The following is an 18607-nucleotide window of genomic DNA, read 5'->3' as shown; positions in this document are numbered from 1 at the left end:
CAGACTTCCCAGCCCAGGTGAATCACCCTCCATCAGCAGCACTTTAAAGGGCAGCAAAAAACACTACAACAGCACCAAGCCACAACTTTCCAGAGGGGAACTGAGCATCTCTAGGGAAACACCAGCCTAGTTCCCACACCACCACAGTACAGGTGGAAACAGCACACAAGCAATAACAGACAAAATCTCAGGAACATGAATTTGGATTGCTCAAGAAAACACAAAGATGTCATGTTTAGTTTCATCTGCACAAGCCCTAAGACAGAAGTGAGCCTGGCTGTAAACCCAGTCTCCCTGTGAAAGGGGAGTTTGTGGACAAGTATTTCACCCTAGTGAGGTGCTGCCAGAGCCTTATCCACCAGAACCTTGACCCCACACTCACTGGACAGCCCCAAATTTCTCCCACAGATGCTCTGCCAGCACCAACACACACTGTGGACCTCCATTCCACAAGGATTTTATTATCCTGTAATAAACAAAACAAACATACACATTAGGAAACATGAATACAGTCAACAAATAAATTAATGTCAAATGAGAGCCTGATTGCCAAGGTGCAAATGAGTGGTGACAGAACTGCTGGTTTGGGTGGGGGACTTTCACACAACACATCACTGGCAGTGCTGCTGAAGCTTGAGAGAAAGCAGTGCTACAAAATGTGCTCCTCCAGAGGGGCCAGCAGCCAGCCAAGGGAGCCAACCCTGTCTCAGCCTCCAGGGAGAGTATTTGGTTTAAGTGAGAAACCCTGGAGCTCAACAGTTACCACCTGTTAAGTAACTTCTCTACAATGTCCTGGCAGCAGAGAAGCTTCCACTTCCAGATGCAAGGCTGCTCTGGCTGAGGGACTGTGCAACACCACGGTGAGATCAAGAGCAGACCTGAGGAGACCCATTTGCCACAGCACAGTGAGGATTCCAGAGCAATGCTGCCCATCATGCTTCAGGGATTAGATGGTAGGCAGGAGTTCCTTCCACTTTTCCTGAAAGCTGGTGTTAGCTGTTTCCAGGAACTGGTTCAGACTAGGTCACGGATCACATCCAGCTGTACCTCAGCAGGAAGGAATGTTCAGTCTGCCCTCAGTCCTCCCCCAGCCCCGCAGAACACACTTAATGCTGATAAAACAAAACACCCTGTCTGAGAAGTGTTTCTGGTGTCTAATACATTCTACACAATTCTAGTGAAAAAACCAAACCAACAAAAACAAACCAAGCAGCATCCAGAGTGCCAGAACACGTGCAAATCTGCTGTCTAGAACACAGAACAGTGCTGTATTGCAGAATGAAGAGAGGATTACTTGGTTCAAATCACACCAGCTTTGATTACTTCCACCTTCTTAGAGGAATATGAAGAGTTGGAAGAAAAGGAATTCTTCCTCATTACTTCAAAGTTCCATTAGATTCTGCTCCCTGCCTTTCCAATGAGAACATCTTAGAATGGTCCCTTTTCCTTTTAAAAAACATTCCAAGAAAAAAGACATGGTCACACTGGATAGTGAGGGAGTGCCACATTTATACTGACCTACCACAGAGCCCATCTTCCTTCTGGCAGTTAATGGTCCAGTTTTCAGTCCTTGCTTGTTCACAGCATTTTCTGCTTGATCTCTTGACAGAACCAGTCCTCCTGTGGGTCCTTCAGCACTGAGCAGGACAAGACAATCAGATTCCAGGCATACAAGCCAGGTGCTCACACACCACATGGAATCCTGTCCAAAAAAAACCATGGCTCAGGATTTCACTGTGGTGGGGTGTACTGGGAGGTACATCCAGAGCAGCCTGGCAGCCCAAACCAGTGCAGTTAGACAGGATGGTTTACATTGGTATAGGACTGGTGTAGGAGTTTTTCCAAGACTGACTTTAGCAGGACAATCAGGACTGTTTCTTTTTCTGAGATGAAGAGCTGGAAAAGGAGACTTTCCTACGTTACTGCAGCACACAGGACAGGGAAGCAGAGCCTAAGACACCCTGTAGCCTGCTAAAGACACTGGAAGCTTTCCTCTAGAACCCAGTGGGAGTGAGCACGTTCAGATCCCGAGGTTTGATATTGTGGGAACGTGGAGATTGTTTCCTCCCATCTGTGCCTGGAATGTCCATTTTGGGTGGCTTGAAGGTGACTGGATCCTCTGTCATCCTTGTAGCCTGAGCACGCATCAGCTCCATTGGGGATGGCTTCTGGGCACCCTTATAGGACTGAATGGTAAATCCTCCTGATGAAAAAAAATCACAGTAAAAACCAGGAAAACCAGTCAAATCCATTTCCTACTGCTGCCAGGAGTCAGCATGTCACTGACACCCAGCACCACAGACCTATGTAGATTCCAGCAGCTTTATACCATCTGAAGCCCATTCCACATCAGGGGTGGGCACTTCAGTCCTGGTTGCATCACATATCAGAGAAGGAGTAAAAAGCTGTCACCTTCACACCCTGCCCCTCTCACTACAAGTTATTTCTGCCTCCAGATCCTTGGCACAGGTTTCACCCAACTGCTCTATATTTAGGCACAGAAATTATATGACCAACACACATTCCCAAGGTGGTCCTGGAGAGTAACAAGGCAAGCAGGATAAGAGTACAGAAAGATCCAGCAAGTCTGTTGTGTGACAGTTCCCCCTTGCTCTTGGCAAGGCAGATTTTCAAGGACATACCTGCATCACTGGCTGATTTCTGGACAGCTCTGGGTCCAAAAAAGCTCCACCTTTCAGATGGCAATCTGTCCCCAGCACCTTCCATAGCGAAGTCTGAGCCAGTGATGGAAGTAGAGGATCCCTGACTAAACCAACCCCTAAGGAAAAAAAAATCATTGAGATGTTTAAAACGTGAGAATAAATACTTCAAGTGACCCCACTATGCCAGGAAACTTTCATATAGTCAGAAGGGGCAATTTAAGAAATCTTAATAGGTTTGTAACCACCCAGGAAAAGCTGTGCATGCTCAAGCTCCACAGGCTTCCAACACTTGGATCTACCCAACACAAATCCCCACCAGGCTCTAAATTTCACCCTCACAGGATAAGAAGGTTATTTGTAGCAGCTCCCACCCCAGCAGCCTGTAGAAAACCAAAGGAGGCACAGTACCTGTTTCTATGCCTGGGGGAGGAGTGGGGGGTGCTGCTTGGAGTGGACTGAGCAGAAGAATTCTGTTTGTCATCTTTTGTGGTCTCCCCATTCTGCATTTTTAGGTTCTGTCAGGAGAGGCAAGAGGAACAGAAGCAGCACAGCTTAAATACTGGACATAAGGAACAACACCCAGGTTTTTTACCAAAATCAGACAACTGTTTCTATCACAAGTGATAAAGAATAAGTGTCACCACACCTAAAGTTGTATCCAGTATTACAGTACCTGTGTACATCCCCTTAAGTCTCTCTCCACATCAAATGTTAGCATTTCTAAAGTTCACTTTAGGCTGCAGAAAGGAACACCAGCACTCATAGGGAGGCTGTGGATGCAGCAGAGCTCACTTCAGCCACATGGTAACTGGTCTAAATTGTCTCCAGCCTTTATCAGAGCAACAAAGCTTTCAGTCCCACCAGTTCTCTAATGAGGGTGAGACCAGCTCTCACAGAAGGTACAAGATCAGGAATACCAGACCCTGTGAAGCAATTAGTGCACACCAGGATGGAAACAGTGCTCTGGAACAGAGATTAACCTGGGCACAAAATAAACAGGAACTGGGTGTATGCAAACCATGTTATTACAGGCTGGACAGTACAAACTGAACTTTGAAGAAGTCGTTTGAAGGGCAGTTACAGTTCAAACACAAAATACACAGGGTACCTTGTAATGTTTCCTGTGGCTATTCAGGCCACACTAATGCAATTCATCGACGCAGTTACTGAAACTTTGGCCTCGTGGGAGGACACTGAAGAGTTGACTATTAAACTCCAGCCACAAAATTTTTTTAAGATCTCAGCAGCCCACAACAACATGTTCATTCAAGACTTTTGTTTTCAGTAAGACACATCTGGTAACTTCCACAACGGAAACGTACAGTTTAGAAGTTCTCTCTGGACACATAGTTGCAGAATTCGACTGCAGGGCACCATTCAGAAGTACAGCAAGAAATTAGATTGTGTAGGGTTGACCCACTTGGAAAGACAACTGGCATGGTTTATGACAGTGAAATGTGACAGATTTGAGAAAAAAAAAAAGCTGCTTCAAAATTACAAAGGCTAATGTTACTTTAAAATACAACTGGGTAAACTTTACTACACAATGAGCTCAAAGCCTTCAGAGGAAGCAGCTTAAGGAAAGTTCTGGCAACATGCTCCAAAAGTTATGTCGCCAGGTAAATGTTAAACCAGACCCATCCTACACAGAGAAACCCAGTGGAAAACAAGCCTTACATGGACTGCCTCAGCCACTCGGTGGTACTTGGTCTCCTCGGTGGTGAGGCCTTTGTGGGGTGTGTAGCCAGCTTCCCTCAGCCCTGCCTGCTGCTCAAAGCGCTGGATGCTCTCCTGAGTCTGCTCTGGAACACAAAGAGCACAAATTCACACAAAACGCCACCACAAGCAGTTCTAGCAACTGAATGCAAACCCTTTCTCTCATCATTCACACACTGTAACAAGCTGAGGCAGAAAGGTGTAGCTCGTGAGATATTCTGACTTGACAACCACCCTGGGACACAGGGCTAAGTGAGATGAGCAGTGAATTGTCCCAAATCACCGGACATACCACAAATGCAACACCTCTAATTAATCCCATCTCACCCCAGACTCTGCATCACTCCTACTCACAACTTCATAAATCTAGGAGAACCCAATAAGTTGGACACTTTAAGTGGCCCACTGCATTCAAGGGAGCCTTGCAGGTCACGTTTTAAAAACTCCCAGTGATTTTTAGATCAGGTGAAATAAGCTACTTCAGCCAGATACAGAGCCAGCATCTAATACCCTGATACCAACTTCAGCTCTGAAAAACATAAGCACTTCCTCTAAACCCCAGCATAAGATGTTCTTTCCCTGGTGGAACAGGAGAAAAGTCAAAAGGAATCAGAGCACAAAAATATTAGTGGAAAAGCCCATTGTCTTCTTTAAAACAGGTAACACTTCCCATCTTAAAGTTATTTTCAGATCCCTGTTTTTTGTAGCTGCTGACAGAAGAGGCAGCATGGACAGATCAACACAGGAATAATTCCTCTTATTGCAAAAGGGCACATCTCCTCTGCAAACATAACTGACCCAATTTCATTGTAAAGCATCATGATTTATGTTTGTAAGTGTTGCAATTAGCAAGGCAGCCGCTGCTATTAACAACATCAATGCCAGCAAGTGCTCCATTAACACAGGGTGTCATTCCCCTCAGCACTTGGGTTAATGTCACTCAGAAATAACAAGTTAATAATCAAACAGAGCAGCAGCAGCCTCTGCACTCCAGCAACACGGACTGCAGTGTCCTGCCAGCAAACAACAAACTCTGCACTCCTACCCCACCCCTGGGAACACACAAGCACCACGTGTGGCCTATTCCCCAGCTCCTTGCTTCCTTCTAGAAACATCCCCTGAAAAAAACAAACCCACACAGCCCCAGAGCAGAGCCAGTCTGAACCCAGGAGCCCTCCAGGAATTCCCTGAGGCATCACCAAGCTGGAGCACCCTCAGTGCCCACCCACACATGAGTGCGAGTTCTTACTTGTGATGAGGGAGTTCATGATGATGTGAGTGGCCTTGGCCTTCACCACGGGCACCTTGTTCACACTTTCAGTGGACGATGAAGGAGTCATGACAGGCTTCACGTTGGCATCCCCTTCCTCATCCTGTGGGGAAGCAGCAGGGGACAGCTTGAGATGGGGAAGTATCCCAGCACCTGGCAAGGACACATCTCTAACTACACCAGTGAGACAAGGCCGTGCTGCTCTGCAGCCAGCCTCATCCCGTGGGAGCAATCCTGACACTGAGCAGCAGGAATGGTCAGAGCCTCACACTCACAGCAATCAACAAGTGACTTGCATCCAAATTCTGAACACCAGGCTCAGAGCAAACAAGTTGTTAGTCCAAGTACAAAAAGGTCAACAGGCAAGAAACCAGAACATCTGTTCTTCTAAATGCAAACTGGACTTCAAGGTCAACTGGGCAAAAGCACCAAGAGCACCCAAGGCAGTTAAAGCACCAGCTGTCCACAGAGCACGGCCTGGAGTGAACAGCTTGTTTTCCCACCTCATTCCTCACATGTTTCTTGCTCAGTGTGGCTGGTGGTCACAGTTCGACCACTAGACCCCAGCAAAGAAACAGAAAATAAATGCTAGGAAACAAAGCATCCTGTGAAACACTGACTTCCTCCTCCCAACACAGGAGTTCCCTACTGGAGAGTTTACTTTTTGTACCAAACCACAACTTTTGGTTGTCTCCCACAAGATATTTAAAAACTAAGGAGGTATAAAGCAGAAGTTAAGCTCAAAGGGACACAGAATTAAGTTCTTCTACCCGACAACATTTGGCTTAATGTCAAACTTAGAAAACAGCCTCTAAATTTAAAAGGGCTGATCCTGCACTCAAAGCACAGAATCCCAGAATGGTTTGGGTTAGAAGGAATCTTAAATATCATCCAGTTCCATCCCCCTGCCACAGTGGGGAGACACTTTCCACTGGAGCAGCTTGTTCAGAGCTCCCACCAACCCGGCCCTGAACACTTCAAGGGATGGAGCAGCCACAGCTTCCCTGTACAAACCGTGCCAGCACCTCACCACCCTTACTGTAAAGGATTTACACCCAACCCAAACCAGCCTTATCCTCTAGTTTTATCATACCTGGCTGCTGGGGGTTTTTAACCACAAACACGGAGGAGACGCTCAGCACACGCTTGTGCCACCCACACCTCCATGTGCCCAGAGCAAAGCCAGGCAGCAGTGCCGGGCTCGGTCCCCAGCCCCTGCCGAGGCTCCAGCTGGGCGGGCAGGGGCAGAGCCAGCCAGGAGGGCTGTAAGGACGGGGCATGCCAGAGCTGCAGGATACCCAGGGACAAGCCGGGCCGTACCTTCGACAGCTCCTGGTACTTGCGCTCGGGGATGACCGGCTGCTTCCAGAGCACGCTGGCGCACAGGTCGGCGGGCGGCGGCGTCATGGGCGCCGTGTCCTCCAGGGCATCGTCGTAGCTGAAGGCGCGGCGCGGAACGCCGAGGGGCAACGACATCCTGCCCGAGCGGGCCCCGCCGCCCGGCTCCAGCGCTGCGGAGAGAGCGCAGCGCTCAGCGCCCGCCGCCGCCAGCCCCGACCCGGGCCGGCGGGGAGCGCGCGGGGAACCTTACCGGGAGCGTCGGGCTTGCCAGAGCTCATGGCGGGCTCAGCGGGGCTCGGCGAGGGGGAGCAGCGCTGCCGGGCCCGGAGCGGCCATGGCGGAGCCGCCGCGAGCCGCCTCAGCCGGGGGCTGCCTGCGCCGGCGGCCGTGCTCTTATAGGGGCGCGGTCTCGCGAGATGCGGCCGTGCCGCGCGGGGCACGCTGGGAGGTGTAGTTCCGGTGGGATTTACCGGAGGCGGCCCCGGTGGCGGGTCCTGCCCACGTGTCCCGTCCTCCTGCAAACACGAGGCTGCTGAGTCAGCCCACAGCGCGCTAGGTCCTGGAAAAGCAATCCTGGAAGCTGGCGAGCCCATCAGGAACAGGAGTACGTGGCACAGCCTCACTGTGACAGCTTTTCTACAGCTGCTGCTCTGTCAATGAAAGGGTGACCCGCCTGCTGCCCTCGTTCCTCGGCAGGGAAGGGACCCCAGCCTGCTCTCCCAAGCTGCAGGCACAGGGAAAGGCCACAGCACATGGCCCTGCTCCAACCCAGCCCTGCCACGGCAGGGGGGACACTGCCCAAGCCAACAGCACACAGGCTGGCACCAGGAGCTCTCCAGAGGGGACTGCACCAAGCAAGAGCCCACACACAACACATTCACAAGCAGCTAGAAAGAGTATTTTATTTTAGCAAAGCTAAAGAGATGGCTGCCACACAGAAAGTGAGCAGAACAGCACAGTCAGTGCCGGTGCCAAAGAGTCTTTCAAGGATAGTCAAACCCTCACTGCCTAGGGAGGGCTCTTCCTCCATCACCAGAGGCTTTTTCAGTTTGGAAAATATTCATGTCAAGCTTGCACTTGCAGGTAAACCTGATTAAAAAGAACAGTCACTGCACTTCCATTTTTTCTGGCTTGAGTGATGCAACAAAATTCTTGTACTCATCGGGATAAAAATTCTTGTACACATTGATCTTCCTCTTAATCTGTTTGGGAGTATCCTGGTAGTAGTTCTTCTCATCCCGAGCCATTTCCTGCGACGAAGGAGAAGGTAAGTCAGAGGAGCAGCCCCAAGAGCAAACACCACACAGCCCACCCACACCAGCGTGATCACAGCCTGACTCAGAGGGAGCTGGCCACAGTTCAAAGTGTTTTTTTAAGAATCAGCTGACTGCAAAGCAGGACCCAGCACAGAGGGGACCAGCAGCTCTCAGGCTGCTGCTGGGAAGCCCCAGGAGTGAAGCCCTGCAGCGCTCCTTGCTCTGGAGTGTACCTTGTAGTTCTCCCCGTGGTTCTGGATCATGTAGCGCACGTAGTCAATGAGGTCCCGTGACAGCGTGTTGGACTTCTTCTCAGGGAGGCTGGCCTCCAGTTCCATCTCTAGGAGAGGGCAGAGGTAGCGTGAGGGAGGGGAAGGAAGCCACAACACCTCAGAGGTCCCCAACCTCCCCCCAAGGGCGACTCCAGCCACCCAGCTTGGCTGCTGGTGCATGCAGGGACGTTTCCCAGCATGAGAACAGCCCAGACAACAGCCCAGGCACGCAGGCCTGCAGTGTGACTGCTCAGAGCTGCCCAGCCCTGGCACCAGGCACTGCCTCCGTGGCCTCCTGTCCCCTGGCCCCAGGCACCAGCACATCCCGCAGTGACAAGAGCCCTCTGGAGGCTGCAGGGACAGACACGGCGGAAAAGACGTGCTCCTCCCCAAGGCTGGATGAGAAACAACACCCCTCCCCAGGCCTGGCACGGCACAGGAGGAGCCCAGGGGGCTGAGGAAGCCCAGCACTGACCGTTCACCACGTAGGGCTTCCGCACGATTGTCTTTCCTGGCTGCTCTCCATCGCTTCCCACTTCCATCCCCTGAACCACAGCAGAGAAAACACACATGAAGAAAAGCCCACTCCAAAGAGTGCTGTGTCCCCACACATTGCTCCCAAACTCCAAACTGCTTCTGCATGGCTGCAAGGGGCAGGAAATCCCAGCTGGCTTAAGCAGAGCTTTACTTGTGCCATTAAACTGGCTCGTGGGCGAGGCTGTCAGCTGAGAAACGCTGTGAGAATGGCAAACAAGGGCATTCCTGCTTCTTCCTTGAGTTTCTTGGGCCACCTTTCACCTGAAAGCGTTGCCCTCTTACGCAGAGGGGCCAGGCTGGCGCTGCTGTACACAAAGAGCCCTTCTTTGTTATCAGGAACAACTTGGCTGCAGCGTTCCCGGCCCCACCTGTCTCTGGCAAGTCCCAGGAGATGGACTGCAGGTTTTTACACTTGTTCTAAAGTCCATTATGCTTCCAGAACGCTGCAGCTCATTCCCACGCCAGGATCTTGGTGCGATAAGTGCACAGATCAAGATAAGAAACGTGTCCACTGTCAGAGACTCATCCAGAGCCACCTGCCCAGCGCTGCGAGGACAACCCCCCCCACACACACACAGAGGAGCGGTCCGGGCCAAACCCTTCCTTACCAGCAGCTTCTTCGGGATGGGGACAGCCTTGTTGGGATCCTCGGCCAGGCCCATCTCGGCCAGGTTCTGCGCCACCGACTTGTGCGGGTCCCAGGCATGGCGGATGTGCGAGCTGCGCAGGGACAAGCGACATCAGGGCCGCGTCCCCCTCCCCACCCACACGTGCAGCGCCTCCCGGCCGCCCTGCCCCAGCCCGCGCTGGCCCCCCGTGCCCCCGGCGCTCACCAGGCGATGCGGGGCGCGGCGCGGCGGCGGGCGCTGCGGTAGAGCCGCTTGCGGTTGAGGTTGTAGGAGTACTTGTGCCGCCGGCTCTTCCCCTTGGCCTTCGGCATGGCGGACACGCGCGGGCAGGCCGCGGGGCCGCAGCGCGCGCCCCGGGGCACCACGGGAAGTGTAGTTCCGGGACAGCAGCGCCGCGCGGTAGGTGCGCGCGTCGGACTGCAACCCCCGGCACACACCGCTTCGGAGGCGGGGCTACGGCAGCCGGAAAGGGCCTTGCTGTCACCTTGGCCATGGCGGCCGGGCCGCCCCCGCCGCTGGAGCCCGTTCCGCTGCCCACGTTCCCTGAGGAGGGATTCGCGGACAAGTTCCTGCGCAAGACCCGCGAGAACCCCCTGGTGCCCCTGGGTGAGGGTGGGGCGGGGGGTGGCGGGCCGGAGGCGGAGCGAGGGGCGCGGGCCGGGGCCGGTCCCTCAGCCCGGGCCGGTGTCCCCCGGGAGGCGCGGCTCGGGCTGGGGGGCCCGGGGGAGCCGCGCCTCACAGCCGCCCTCCTTCCCCGCAGGCTGCCTGTGCACCGTCAGCGTGCTGGTGTACGGCATCATCTGCTTCAAGAAAGGCAACACTCGGCGCTCCCAGCTGATGATGCGGGCGCGTGTCATAGCGCAGGGCTGCACCTTCGCCGCCCTGCTGGGGGGCATGATGGCCACGGCCATCAAATCCCGACAGTGACAGCGCACACGAGCCAAGCTGCGGCCACGGGCAAGTGTCCACCAGCAGCCCTGGCTGGGGATGGAGTTTCCTGAGACTGTTGTGATGTCGCAGCAGAGCCAGTTCTGGAGCACTGGAAATGGGGTGAATACACTGTGTGACTAACATGCAATTTAGGCTGTGGCTTTTTTTTTTGTGTCCCCAAGAGCTCACCCTCCTGCAGCACTGAGGCTGCATGTCACTAAGGCTCACCATCCCTGTCAGACTTCCTGTCCCTGCTTGGTGCTGTCACAGGCTGATAAAATTGTGTCTTGGTGTGGTTATGGTCAGGCAGCGACCAGCATTTGAGAAATGAGCTGCCCATGAGGAGGGAACCAGTTCATGGCTTGGTCCTGGCAGGACAGAGTCCCTAGGCAGTGTGGGAGGTTGTGTGAGCTGTGCAATTGAAACTGGTGAGTAATAAAGTGAATTGCAGCAAGATTCTGACTGATACTGGGTGGCAGAGCACTGAGAAGCCATAACAGTAAACAGTGCAGGGAGAAAAAGGAGTGGGCATGGCTGTCTGGAAGCTGTGGTGATGCAAGAAACAAGACATGAAACTCCCTGGGAAAACAAGCAGGGAACTCACATTTCTGAAATGGGGTCTGGCTGTGTTCTCTGGGATGTGCTGCTGCTGTGGCTGTTCTTGCTGGGGACACCTTCTTCTCCAGGGACCTGCCCTGCCTGTGTCCTGACAAACACGGTCCCACTGTTTGGATCACACCAGGGGTTTGGTGATCCACGAGGCTTCGCTCTCCGTGCCAGGGCCACAGAGCTGGGATGTGGGGCCAGGCTGTTCACTGCACTGTGCCTGCAGCAGCTCGTACCTGCAGAAGGGGCACAGACACCTCTGGTTGTGCTGAAACACCTCACCCAGCAGCCTGGGCTGTTTCCTGGTGCTGTTCTGTGAGCTGGTGCCTGTGCCCCGAGTCCTTGTAAGGATGGGCTGAGGGGTGAACCCTCTACAAGCACGTGGATTGTCCTGTCCAGGGAATTGTGCTGGTGGGCCTTGGCAAGGAGGGAAGGCTCTTGCTCACCAGAGCTGATCTCTGAGTTGTGAGGGTGGGCAACAAGCCATTGCCAGTGCTGAGCAGGGTGAGCTCCACCTCGGCATGGAGCCCAGGGCCTGCCTTCCCTCTCTGGCTGCCTGTGCAGGACATCTTTCCCAGAGGAAACTGCTTCTGGCTGCCTCCCTGGCCCCTCCAGCCCAGCCATCTGGGGCAGGGGTGTGAGGAGCAGCAGGTGGGCAGATCCACGAGCACAATCCTGCTTGGCAGCTGGAGAAAGGGGCAGTGGACAGGGAGCAGCTCAGCCTGTTTGGACAAGCCAGAGCTTGCAGTTCCTTGGGGACAGAGCCAAGCCCTGGGTCCTGCTGCCACAGCTTTGGCCCCATCCGAGCACAAACCCTCTGGCCTTCCTCTCACTTGTTTTTTTCCTGTACGATGTTCCTCCTCCAGCCCCATCCCTTCCACAGGAGGCTTCATGGCTGCAGGTTCTCCTGAACACAAAGACGACAGTGCCCTGTAGGATTGGAGATGTTGGTTTATTGTAACAGGTAATTTGGACAGTCACAGATACCAAAGCCGAGGGGATGTAGAACAGCTGTGGGCACGGCTCCCCGAGAGCCGCCCGGCCTGACACGGAGCACATGGCAGCTGGGGCACCCAGGGGGGCACACTGCCCACCCCAGGTAGCCAGGGGTGCTTCCTGCTGCTCTGCCATGCAAGGCTGAGGCAGGCTGAGTCCCCAGGTGCCCTGCAGCACAGCAGAGCTGCCTACGCATGCTGGAGCTCAGGGGGCCAGGCAGGAACGATCAGCCCTATGGGCAGGGGGCACAGTCCCAACACACAACAGCAAGTGATTCCCTACACAGCCATTCACCTTCCCAGCCCACTGGTGAGATCATGCCCCAGAACCGTGGGTGCACAGGCACCTCCCACAGCTGCAGCAGCAGGGCTGGTGACATTCTGGCCCTGGAGCCACAGCTGCAGGGCAGGAGAGCTCTGCACACTTCATTTCCTGCCGAGCAGGGCTCTGCAGAGGGGCCCAAGTGAATGTTTTGTGGGCTCTGCTCTATGTCCCTCCAAGCTGCTGCAAGCCCTTCCCAAGCCCTCAACAGGCCAGGCCCAGAGCACCAGCTCAAGGCTGTCTCTCTCCTGCTACCCAGGAGTTTTGCAGGTTCCCAGGACTGGTGCCATCCCTGCCAAGCAGAGGAGTAAAAGTTCGAGCAGGGAGCAGGACTGAGGCATCTCCCCACCCTGCCTTAGGTGGGCAAATCCAGGGGGCAGAGCAACTGCAGACAGATGTGCAGGTTGTTCTCAGGGCCGGTACAAGCTCCAGTACCAGAACTCTGCCCAGCCCTGCTCTGGGCCCCTGGGTTAGGAGATGGGGGTTTGACCTGCCCACAGCAGCTGGACCTTCCTACCTCCTTCCCTGCAACTACACAGCCTCCATCTCCCATTCTGGTAGCAAGGGAAGGAGCAGAGCAAAGCCAAGGGTCCCCCAAAGCCTGGAATCCCACATTCCCAACTGCTGGTGTTCATGGGGGAAGGACAGGAAACATCCACAGTCCCTTCCCAGTGGCCCACACCACTGTGCTGCCAGTGCTGCAGGATGGATGGGACATGGACACTGGAGCTGCAGCAACTTATTGGGGCATAGCCACGCTGGGCAGAGTTCTGATGGGCTTGGGGCAGCCACTGGCAGTCCAGGCCAACCTGGGCACCTGCACTCACATTGCTCAGGCCCTGCCAGTCTGGCAATGCCATGCTGCAGCCATGCTCCCTGCAGGACCCAGCAGTGTGGAGACAAGCCAGGGCTGTTTCTCCACCCTCTCAACCCTGCTCCAGCTCTGCTCTAAATCCCATGGGAAAGGCAGACAGCAACCCAGGATCCCACTGGGACCCCTGCCTCAAGGCTAGGACTGAAGCCTGGGCATGGGGCTGCCAGGACAGCTGCAGGCAGGTTTATTCCCAGCACAGGGCTGAAGTGGGGAACACAGGATGGGATATCCCCTGCTCATTTAGCCAGGCCCTCAGACATAACCTCCTGAAGAGCCTGGGCTGGGGCTTCCCCACTAACTCAGCTCTGCCACCCAGTGCCGCTTCCCGGGGAAATGCCACAGTGATTTATAAATAAGTGTAAAAAGAGACCGATGCACCTTTTAAGCAAAGGAAAACCATGGGGAGAGTTATACAACCGGTGACTCGAGCACAGCCGAGGCAGATCACGGAGCAGGCAGTGGGAGGCCCTTCCTGGGCCGGCCCCTGAACCACCTGGCTCAGTGTGCCCAGCCGTGCCCGCTGTGCTCCCAGCTGTGCCAGGCACAGCTAACGGGACAGGGGCGTCTGTTTGAGGGAGATGAGCACCGAGCGCATCCGCGACACATCCTTGCTCTGCTTGCTGCTCTTGGGGTTGAAATCACACAGCTGGGCCACCTTCTCCCACTCAGAGCCTGGGGTCTCCTCCTTGGACTCCTTCAGGAATGCTTCCTCCGAGGCCCTGCAAAGATATTGAGGGTTGTCACTGGCAGATCCCTTTCCAAGGAGACTCTGTCTTAAAAACCCTTGTGTCCCTGCTTCCTGTCCCTTTAGCCCAGCTGATGAGCTCAGTGTCCTCTGGGACCGAGAGACATGCGATGCTCAAGTCTGCCTTTGGCTGCACTCACCCAAAACACCATTCATCCAGGGGTGCAGGAGTATCTGCCCGCTCCCAAGACTTCACCCCCACAGAGCCATCCCCAAAGAGCCCATGGCTTTGCATCTTCAACCAGCTCCCACAGAGGCATTTCTAGGAGCTCCACTCATCTCCTAAAACTCCACTATTTGGAGACACTCAGTTGCATCATCCTCCCTCTGGTACCTCACCAGGCCAGTACCTCCCAGCACCCCCCCTTCCCTCGGCTGGGCAGGCAGTGCTGGGGCCGGGCCCCCAGAGCCTTTGGGGCAGGATATGGTCTGTAAGAGGCACATACACGTAGCCAATGACATCGGCGTCCGGCTGCTGGTAAAAGGCTTTGTCAGCGATCCTAGCCCCGGGCACAGAGAGAGAGAGAGTGGAGCGGAGCAACAGGCAGGCAGAGGGTTAGAAAGAGAGAACAGAGGGGGTTAGTCCTCCCAAAGAGTGACCCACACACTTCAGCACACCAGGAGAACCTGGAGCCCAACCCTGTCCCCCCCTGTGAGTCCCATGCAGAGGCAGGAGGCACCAAGATCCCAGGGTGATCCCAGTGTGGTTCCAGCCAGAGTGGCTCTGCACAGCCACCAGAGCCACTCCAAGACTTGGGGTCTCTCCCCTTGCTTGGCAAGGCTCTGTCCCTGCAGGGCTGGACCCCACTGTGGGGAAAGAGGCCCTCAAACATCCCAGGAAGGCAGACAGTCCTTTTGGCCATGCTGATACCTGTTGTTTGCTCGGTTCTTCTCCATCTGCTCGTTCTGACGCAGGTTCCACTCCTCCAGGTCCTTCTTGGCCTTCTCACGCCACTCCTGCTCAGTCACCTTCGATGCCGCATCTAAGGCCCGAGTGAGACAGAGCCCATCAGCCACACTGGCACCTGCTGCGTGTGCTGAGCAGTCCCTTGGCAGGCAGGACAGCTGCAGCCCCTCAGACCTGTCCCCAGTCCCCACCAAACTGGCCAAAAGGCACCACTGCCCCAAGGATAGCAGATCTTTGGCAGGGGCACGAGACATCTCTCTGGGATGCAGCAGGGTCACCAAGAGGTGAGGGACCCCAAGGGCCCTGAGTGCCATGTCACAAGGTGCCACAAGCACAGGGGGCTACACATGGCTTGGGGTCTCACCCAGCTCCTCCAGGCGCTTCTTCTGCTCCTCCCTCCACTTGCGGATGCTCTCGGGTTCCTGGGTCAGCCGGTCGGCCTTGGCTATGGCCGCGTAGGCATCCGTGGGGCCGTTGGACTCCTGCAGCACATGAGCACCTCCCATCAGCACCAGAGCTTCCAAGAGCCCAGCCCAGCCACCACCACGGGCCGGCAGCAGTCAGGACTCCACACTCCCAGCACTGACAAGCCAAGATAGGAGGTGGGAAGGGTGACAGCTTGGGACATGAGGGACAGCGTTCCCAAAGCGCTGCCCAAGCTGCTCTCCCAGCCTCAGGCCCTGTCACCTAAAGCCTTCCCAGCGATTCCGTCCTTGACTTGCTGCTCTCTGCCACTGCAGCTGCTGCTCCTCTGGGCAGCACCACTGCACAGGGCAGACACTGGCCTTGGAACTGCTCCCCTGGGATTCCCTGGTCCTCACTGGGGCCCAGGCAGCTCCTGGACTGAGCTGCTTCCCTCATGTCTGAGCTGAGGGCCCCGCCAGGCCCAGCACCTCCCCTAACACTTTCCACTGGCCAGACGCCCAGTCTGACACCAAGCTCAGCAATGGGATTACAGCTTTCTTCCACGATCCTCAATCTAATTAAGTCTGTCCCATTCCTGATGCGATTATCATCCTGTAAAGCAGGCATGGGCAGTGCATATGCCCCACTGCTGGGCACCAAGTGGGGTGAAGGGCTCGTGAGATGCTGGCATTGCTGACAGCAGAGCTGGGCTTCAGGCTCCCAAAGGGATCTGAGACCCAGGTGGGTCTCCCCAAAAGGCCCCTGGCCACGGGTTAAGTGGTTTTCATGGGAGATTCAAGTCCCATGGCAGGCCTATCCTGTCTCTGGCCTCTGTCAAGAGATGCTCCTGCCTGCCCCAGAGGCCTCCAGAAGCTACCCAGGCTGGAGAGAGGGGACGTCTTGGGGAATGGACGATTTGTCACCTGCTCTCAGGGCCCAGGCACTCCTTCATGGCACAAGCCACCTGCAAACAGATGTGGGGCAGATCATGGCAGGTGGGACACATCTTCTCTTCAAAGAGAATGGAGCAGCCAGGACTCACACAGGAGACCCAGACCTTTCCAGGAGCACCGTAGCTGTTCTGCAGCTGGATAGCAAACTCCAGTCAATGCTGGGGGCAGAGCAGCAGACTGCTGGCCCCAAAACCACCCAATCTTCCTTAGCAGCCCTGGGCCAGCAAAAGGCTGAGCTCTCACCTGAAAGACATCTCCATTGACAGTGGCTCCTCCATTCTGGAAACCTGCTCGAGAAAAAGGAAGAGAAAAGGAAAAACACAACTATGGCAGCTGCAGGTGATGCCAGAGGGGCTGGTGTTCATGAAACAACATCAGATCAGCTCCTGGGAGTTTGTCTGTGCCTTTTTCAGCCCAGCACACCCATGGCAAGCACCCTCCCAGTGTCCTGTCCTTGGTGGGAGTCAGCCAGCACCTCTCACTCTCTCACACAAACTTCTGCAGGCGTTTATGTCTTTATGGTGTTTTCACTGGTGTTTAATCTTATCTTATGAAGATTAGGGAAACTGCTCAGGCACAAGACTGACACAGGCTGCTGCTCTGACTGTAGAAACACAGCCTGACCAAGCCCAACCTGCAGAGGCTGCCCATGGACACAGCTGATCCCAGAGCTGCCAGCCAAGTGCCAAGGCAACCCTCCAGGGACACGGCCATGGAAACACTCCTTGTGCTCCCCCAGGACAGGAGGGCATGCCTGCAGGCCGAGGTCCTTGGGAGCCCACCTGGGATGAGCTGCAAGGTCAGGGCTGGTGATGAGGCACCCATCTGCCCCCACAGCCCCAGAGCTGCACACCTGGGTCACAAAGCCAGCCCAGGCAGGGGGTTTGCTGCCAGGGGAGAGAAGGCTTTGAAGGAGTCACGCTCCAGGCCCTGAGCTTTCCCCAGTGACCACAGGGTTCCTCCTGGCCAGCCAGCTGCAGGCACAGACCCATTGCAGCTCAGGCCAGCACTGTCCCCAAAGTGCTCAGCCCCATGACTACACCCAGCTCCAGCCTGTCTAACTGCATTTATCACTGTGGCTGTCAACACCTCTCCAGGCCCAGATCTGCCTCCGTGGCCCTGTGTGCAAAGCTCTGAAACCACTGCTCCACAGAGGAGACCCTGTGGGGCTGGGTTAGGGAAGGAGTCACAGCCCTGTGGCAGCAGTGCCCCTATGTCCACACAGAGAGCAGGTGCCAAAGCCCCTGCAGACTGGACACATGAGAGCAGAACTAGCACATTCTACCTGCAGGGCCTGGGACCACAATATTCCCAATGGCAATGTCTTCCATTTTGCATGCCAAAGGGCTCTCCTGTCTGTGGGGACAGTGACAAGGCTGTCATTGCTCCTCAGTGCCGCCTGGATGCCTTTTACACTGCCATAGCTGGGAGCACTGAAACATGGAGTCGGGAGTCCATCCAACCCGGGAAACCCAGCACAAAGGGGAGAAATCGCCCCATGGCCGGGACATCCCAGCTCAGGATTCACCTCACATCCCCGAGGTTCGAAAAGCCCTTTGGGCACAAGCACAGGCCCAGACGACCCTTCCCAGGGTGCCAGCCTGGCCCACAGGGTCACCCCACCACCAGCCCATGAGGTGCAGCACAGACCCCATCACCCACCGGGGATGCTGTGCATCCCCCGGGGACCGCAGCCCCGCGTGGATGCGGCCCGGAGGACCCTTCCCTGCCTTCGGGGCAGACGGGGGCACAGCCCCCGTTACCGCACAAGGTCGGGAGCCCGCCCGTACCCAGCGGGAGCGCAGCAGGCGGCCCCCGCGGCCGTGCTCACCCTGTTCCGGCGGGGCCGCCTGCCCGCCCGGGGCGGCGGCCGCCTCGCCGTCGGTCGGCCCGAAGCCCTCATCGTTCTCGATGCCCGCGATCTCGCTCTCCTGCTGGGCCAGAAAGGCGGCGGCCGGGTCCTCCTCGGCGCCAGCGCCCTCAGATGAGGAAAAGAAGCCGAAGTCGTCGGCCATGACCGGCCCGCCCGCGCCGCTCCCGGTCCGGCTGCGCGGCTCGGCTGGGCTGGGCCCGACTGCGGCCGGGCGGAGCTGCCGCTGTCACTGCGGCGGCGGGCGGGGCAGCCGCGCTGACATCAGCGCCGGGGCGGCCCCGCGGCCGCGTCCCGCCTCCCCGCCAGCCGCAGC

At 55.9% G+C, this 18607-nt stretch overlaps 4 protein-coding genes across 5 annotated transcripts; 1 reads left to right on the top strand and 3 right to left on the bottom strand.

Annotated features, from left to right (window-relative positions):
- Window positions 1-441: 441 nt before the first annotated feature.
- KIAA1191 (KIAA1191 ortholog) lies at window positions 442-7399 on the bottom strand. The gene is made up of 7 exons (XM_064387583.1): window positions 7241-7399; window positions 6970-7160; window positions 5629-5752; window positions 4341-4465; window positions 3072-3178; window positions 2643-2779; window positions 442-2203 (listed from the first exon to the last, which is right to left on the bottom strand). Exons 1-7 carry the CDS (start codon window positions 7266-7268, stop codon window positions 1995-1997), a joined length of 921 nt encoding a protein of 306 aa, XP_064243653.1. The 5' UTR covers window positions 7269-7399; the 3' UTR covers window positions 442-1994.
- Window positions 7400-7866: 467 nt separating this feature from the next.
- Window positions 7867-10046, bottom strand: NOP16 (NOP16 nucleolar protein). The gene is made up of 5 exons (XM_064387585.1): window positions 9889-10046; window positions 9664-9775; window positions 8994-9063; window positions 8480-8586; window positions 7867-8240 (listed from the first exon to the last, which is right to left on the bottom strand). The coding sequence occupies exons 1-5, from the start codon at window positions 9993-9995 to the stop codon at window positions 8097-8099; spliced, it is 540 nt and encodes a 179-aa protein (XP_064243655.1). The 5' UTR covers window positions 9996-10046; the 3' UTR covers window positions 7867-8096.
- An 84-nt stretch (window positions 10047-10130) lies between these two features.
- HIGD2A (HIG1 hypoxia inducible domain family member 2A) lies at window positions 10131-10762 on the top strand. Its single transcript, XM_064387586.1, has 2 exons — window positions 10131-10290; window positions 10445-10762. Exons 1-2 carry the CDS (start codon window positions 10176-10178, stop codon window positions 10609-10611), a joined length of 282 nt encoding a protein of 93 aa, XP_064243656.1. The 5' UTR covers window positions 10131-10175; the 3' UTR covers window positions 10612-10762.
- A 1391-nt stretch (window positions 10763-12153) lies between these two features.
- Window positions 12154-18537, bottom strand: CLTB (clathrin light chain B). Of its 2 annotated transcripts, XM_064387578.1 has the most exons (6): window positions 18253-18536; window positions 16665-16708; window positions 15428-15545; window positions 15028-15139; window positions 14603-14656; window positions 12154-14130 (listed from the first exon to the last, which is right to left on the bottom strand). In XM_064387578.1, the coding sequence occupies exons 1-6, from the start codon at window positions 18434-18436 to the stop codon at window positions 13959-13961; spliced, it is 684 nt and encodes a 227-aa protein (XP_064243648.1). In that variant the 5' UTR covers window positions 18437-18536; the 3' UTR covers window positions 12154-13958. The 2 variants fall into 2 exon arrangements, with proteins under 2 accessions (XP_064243648.1, XP_064243649.1); XM_064387579.1 differs by lacking the exon at window positions 14603-14656 and having other exon boundaries at window positions 18253-18537.
- Between the last annotated feature and the right edge of the window lie 70 nt (window positions 18538-18607).

Source organism: Passer domesticus, chromosome 13 (assembly GCF_036417665.1).
Source record: "Passer domesticus isolate bPasDom1 chromosome 13, bPasDom1.hap1, whole genome shotgun sequence".
NCBI classification, from domain to species: domain Eukaryota; kingdom Metazoa; phylum Chordata; class Aves; order Passeriformes; family Passeridae; genus Passer; species Passer domesticus.
Note: the sequence above shows the minus strand (reverse complement) of the source record. Positions and strands in the feature narration are given on the sequence as shown.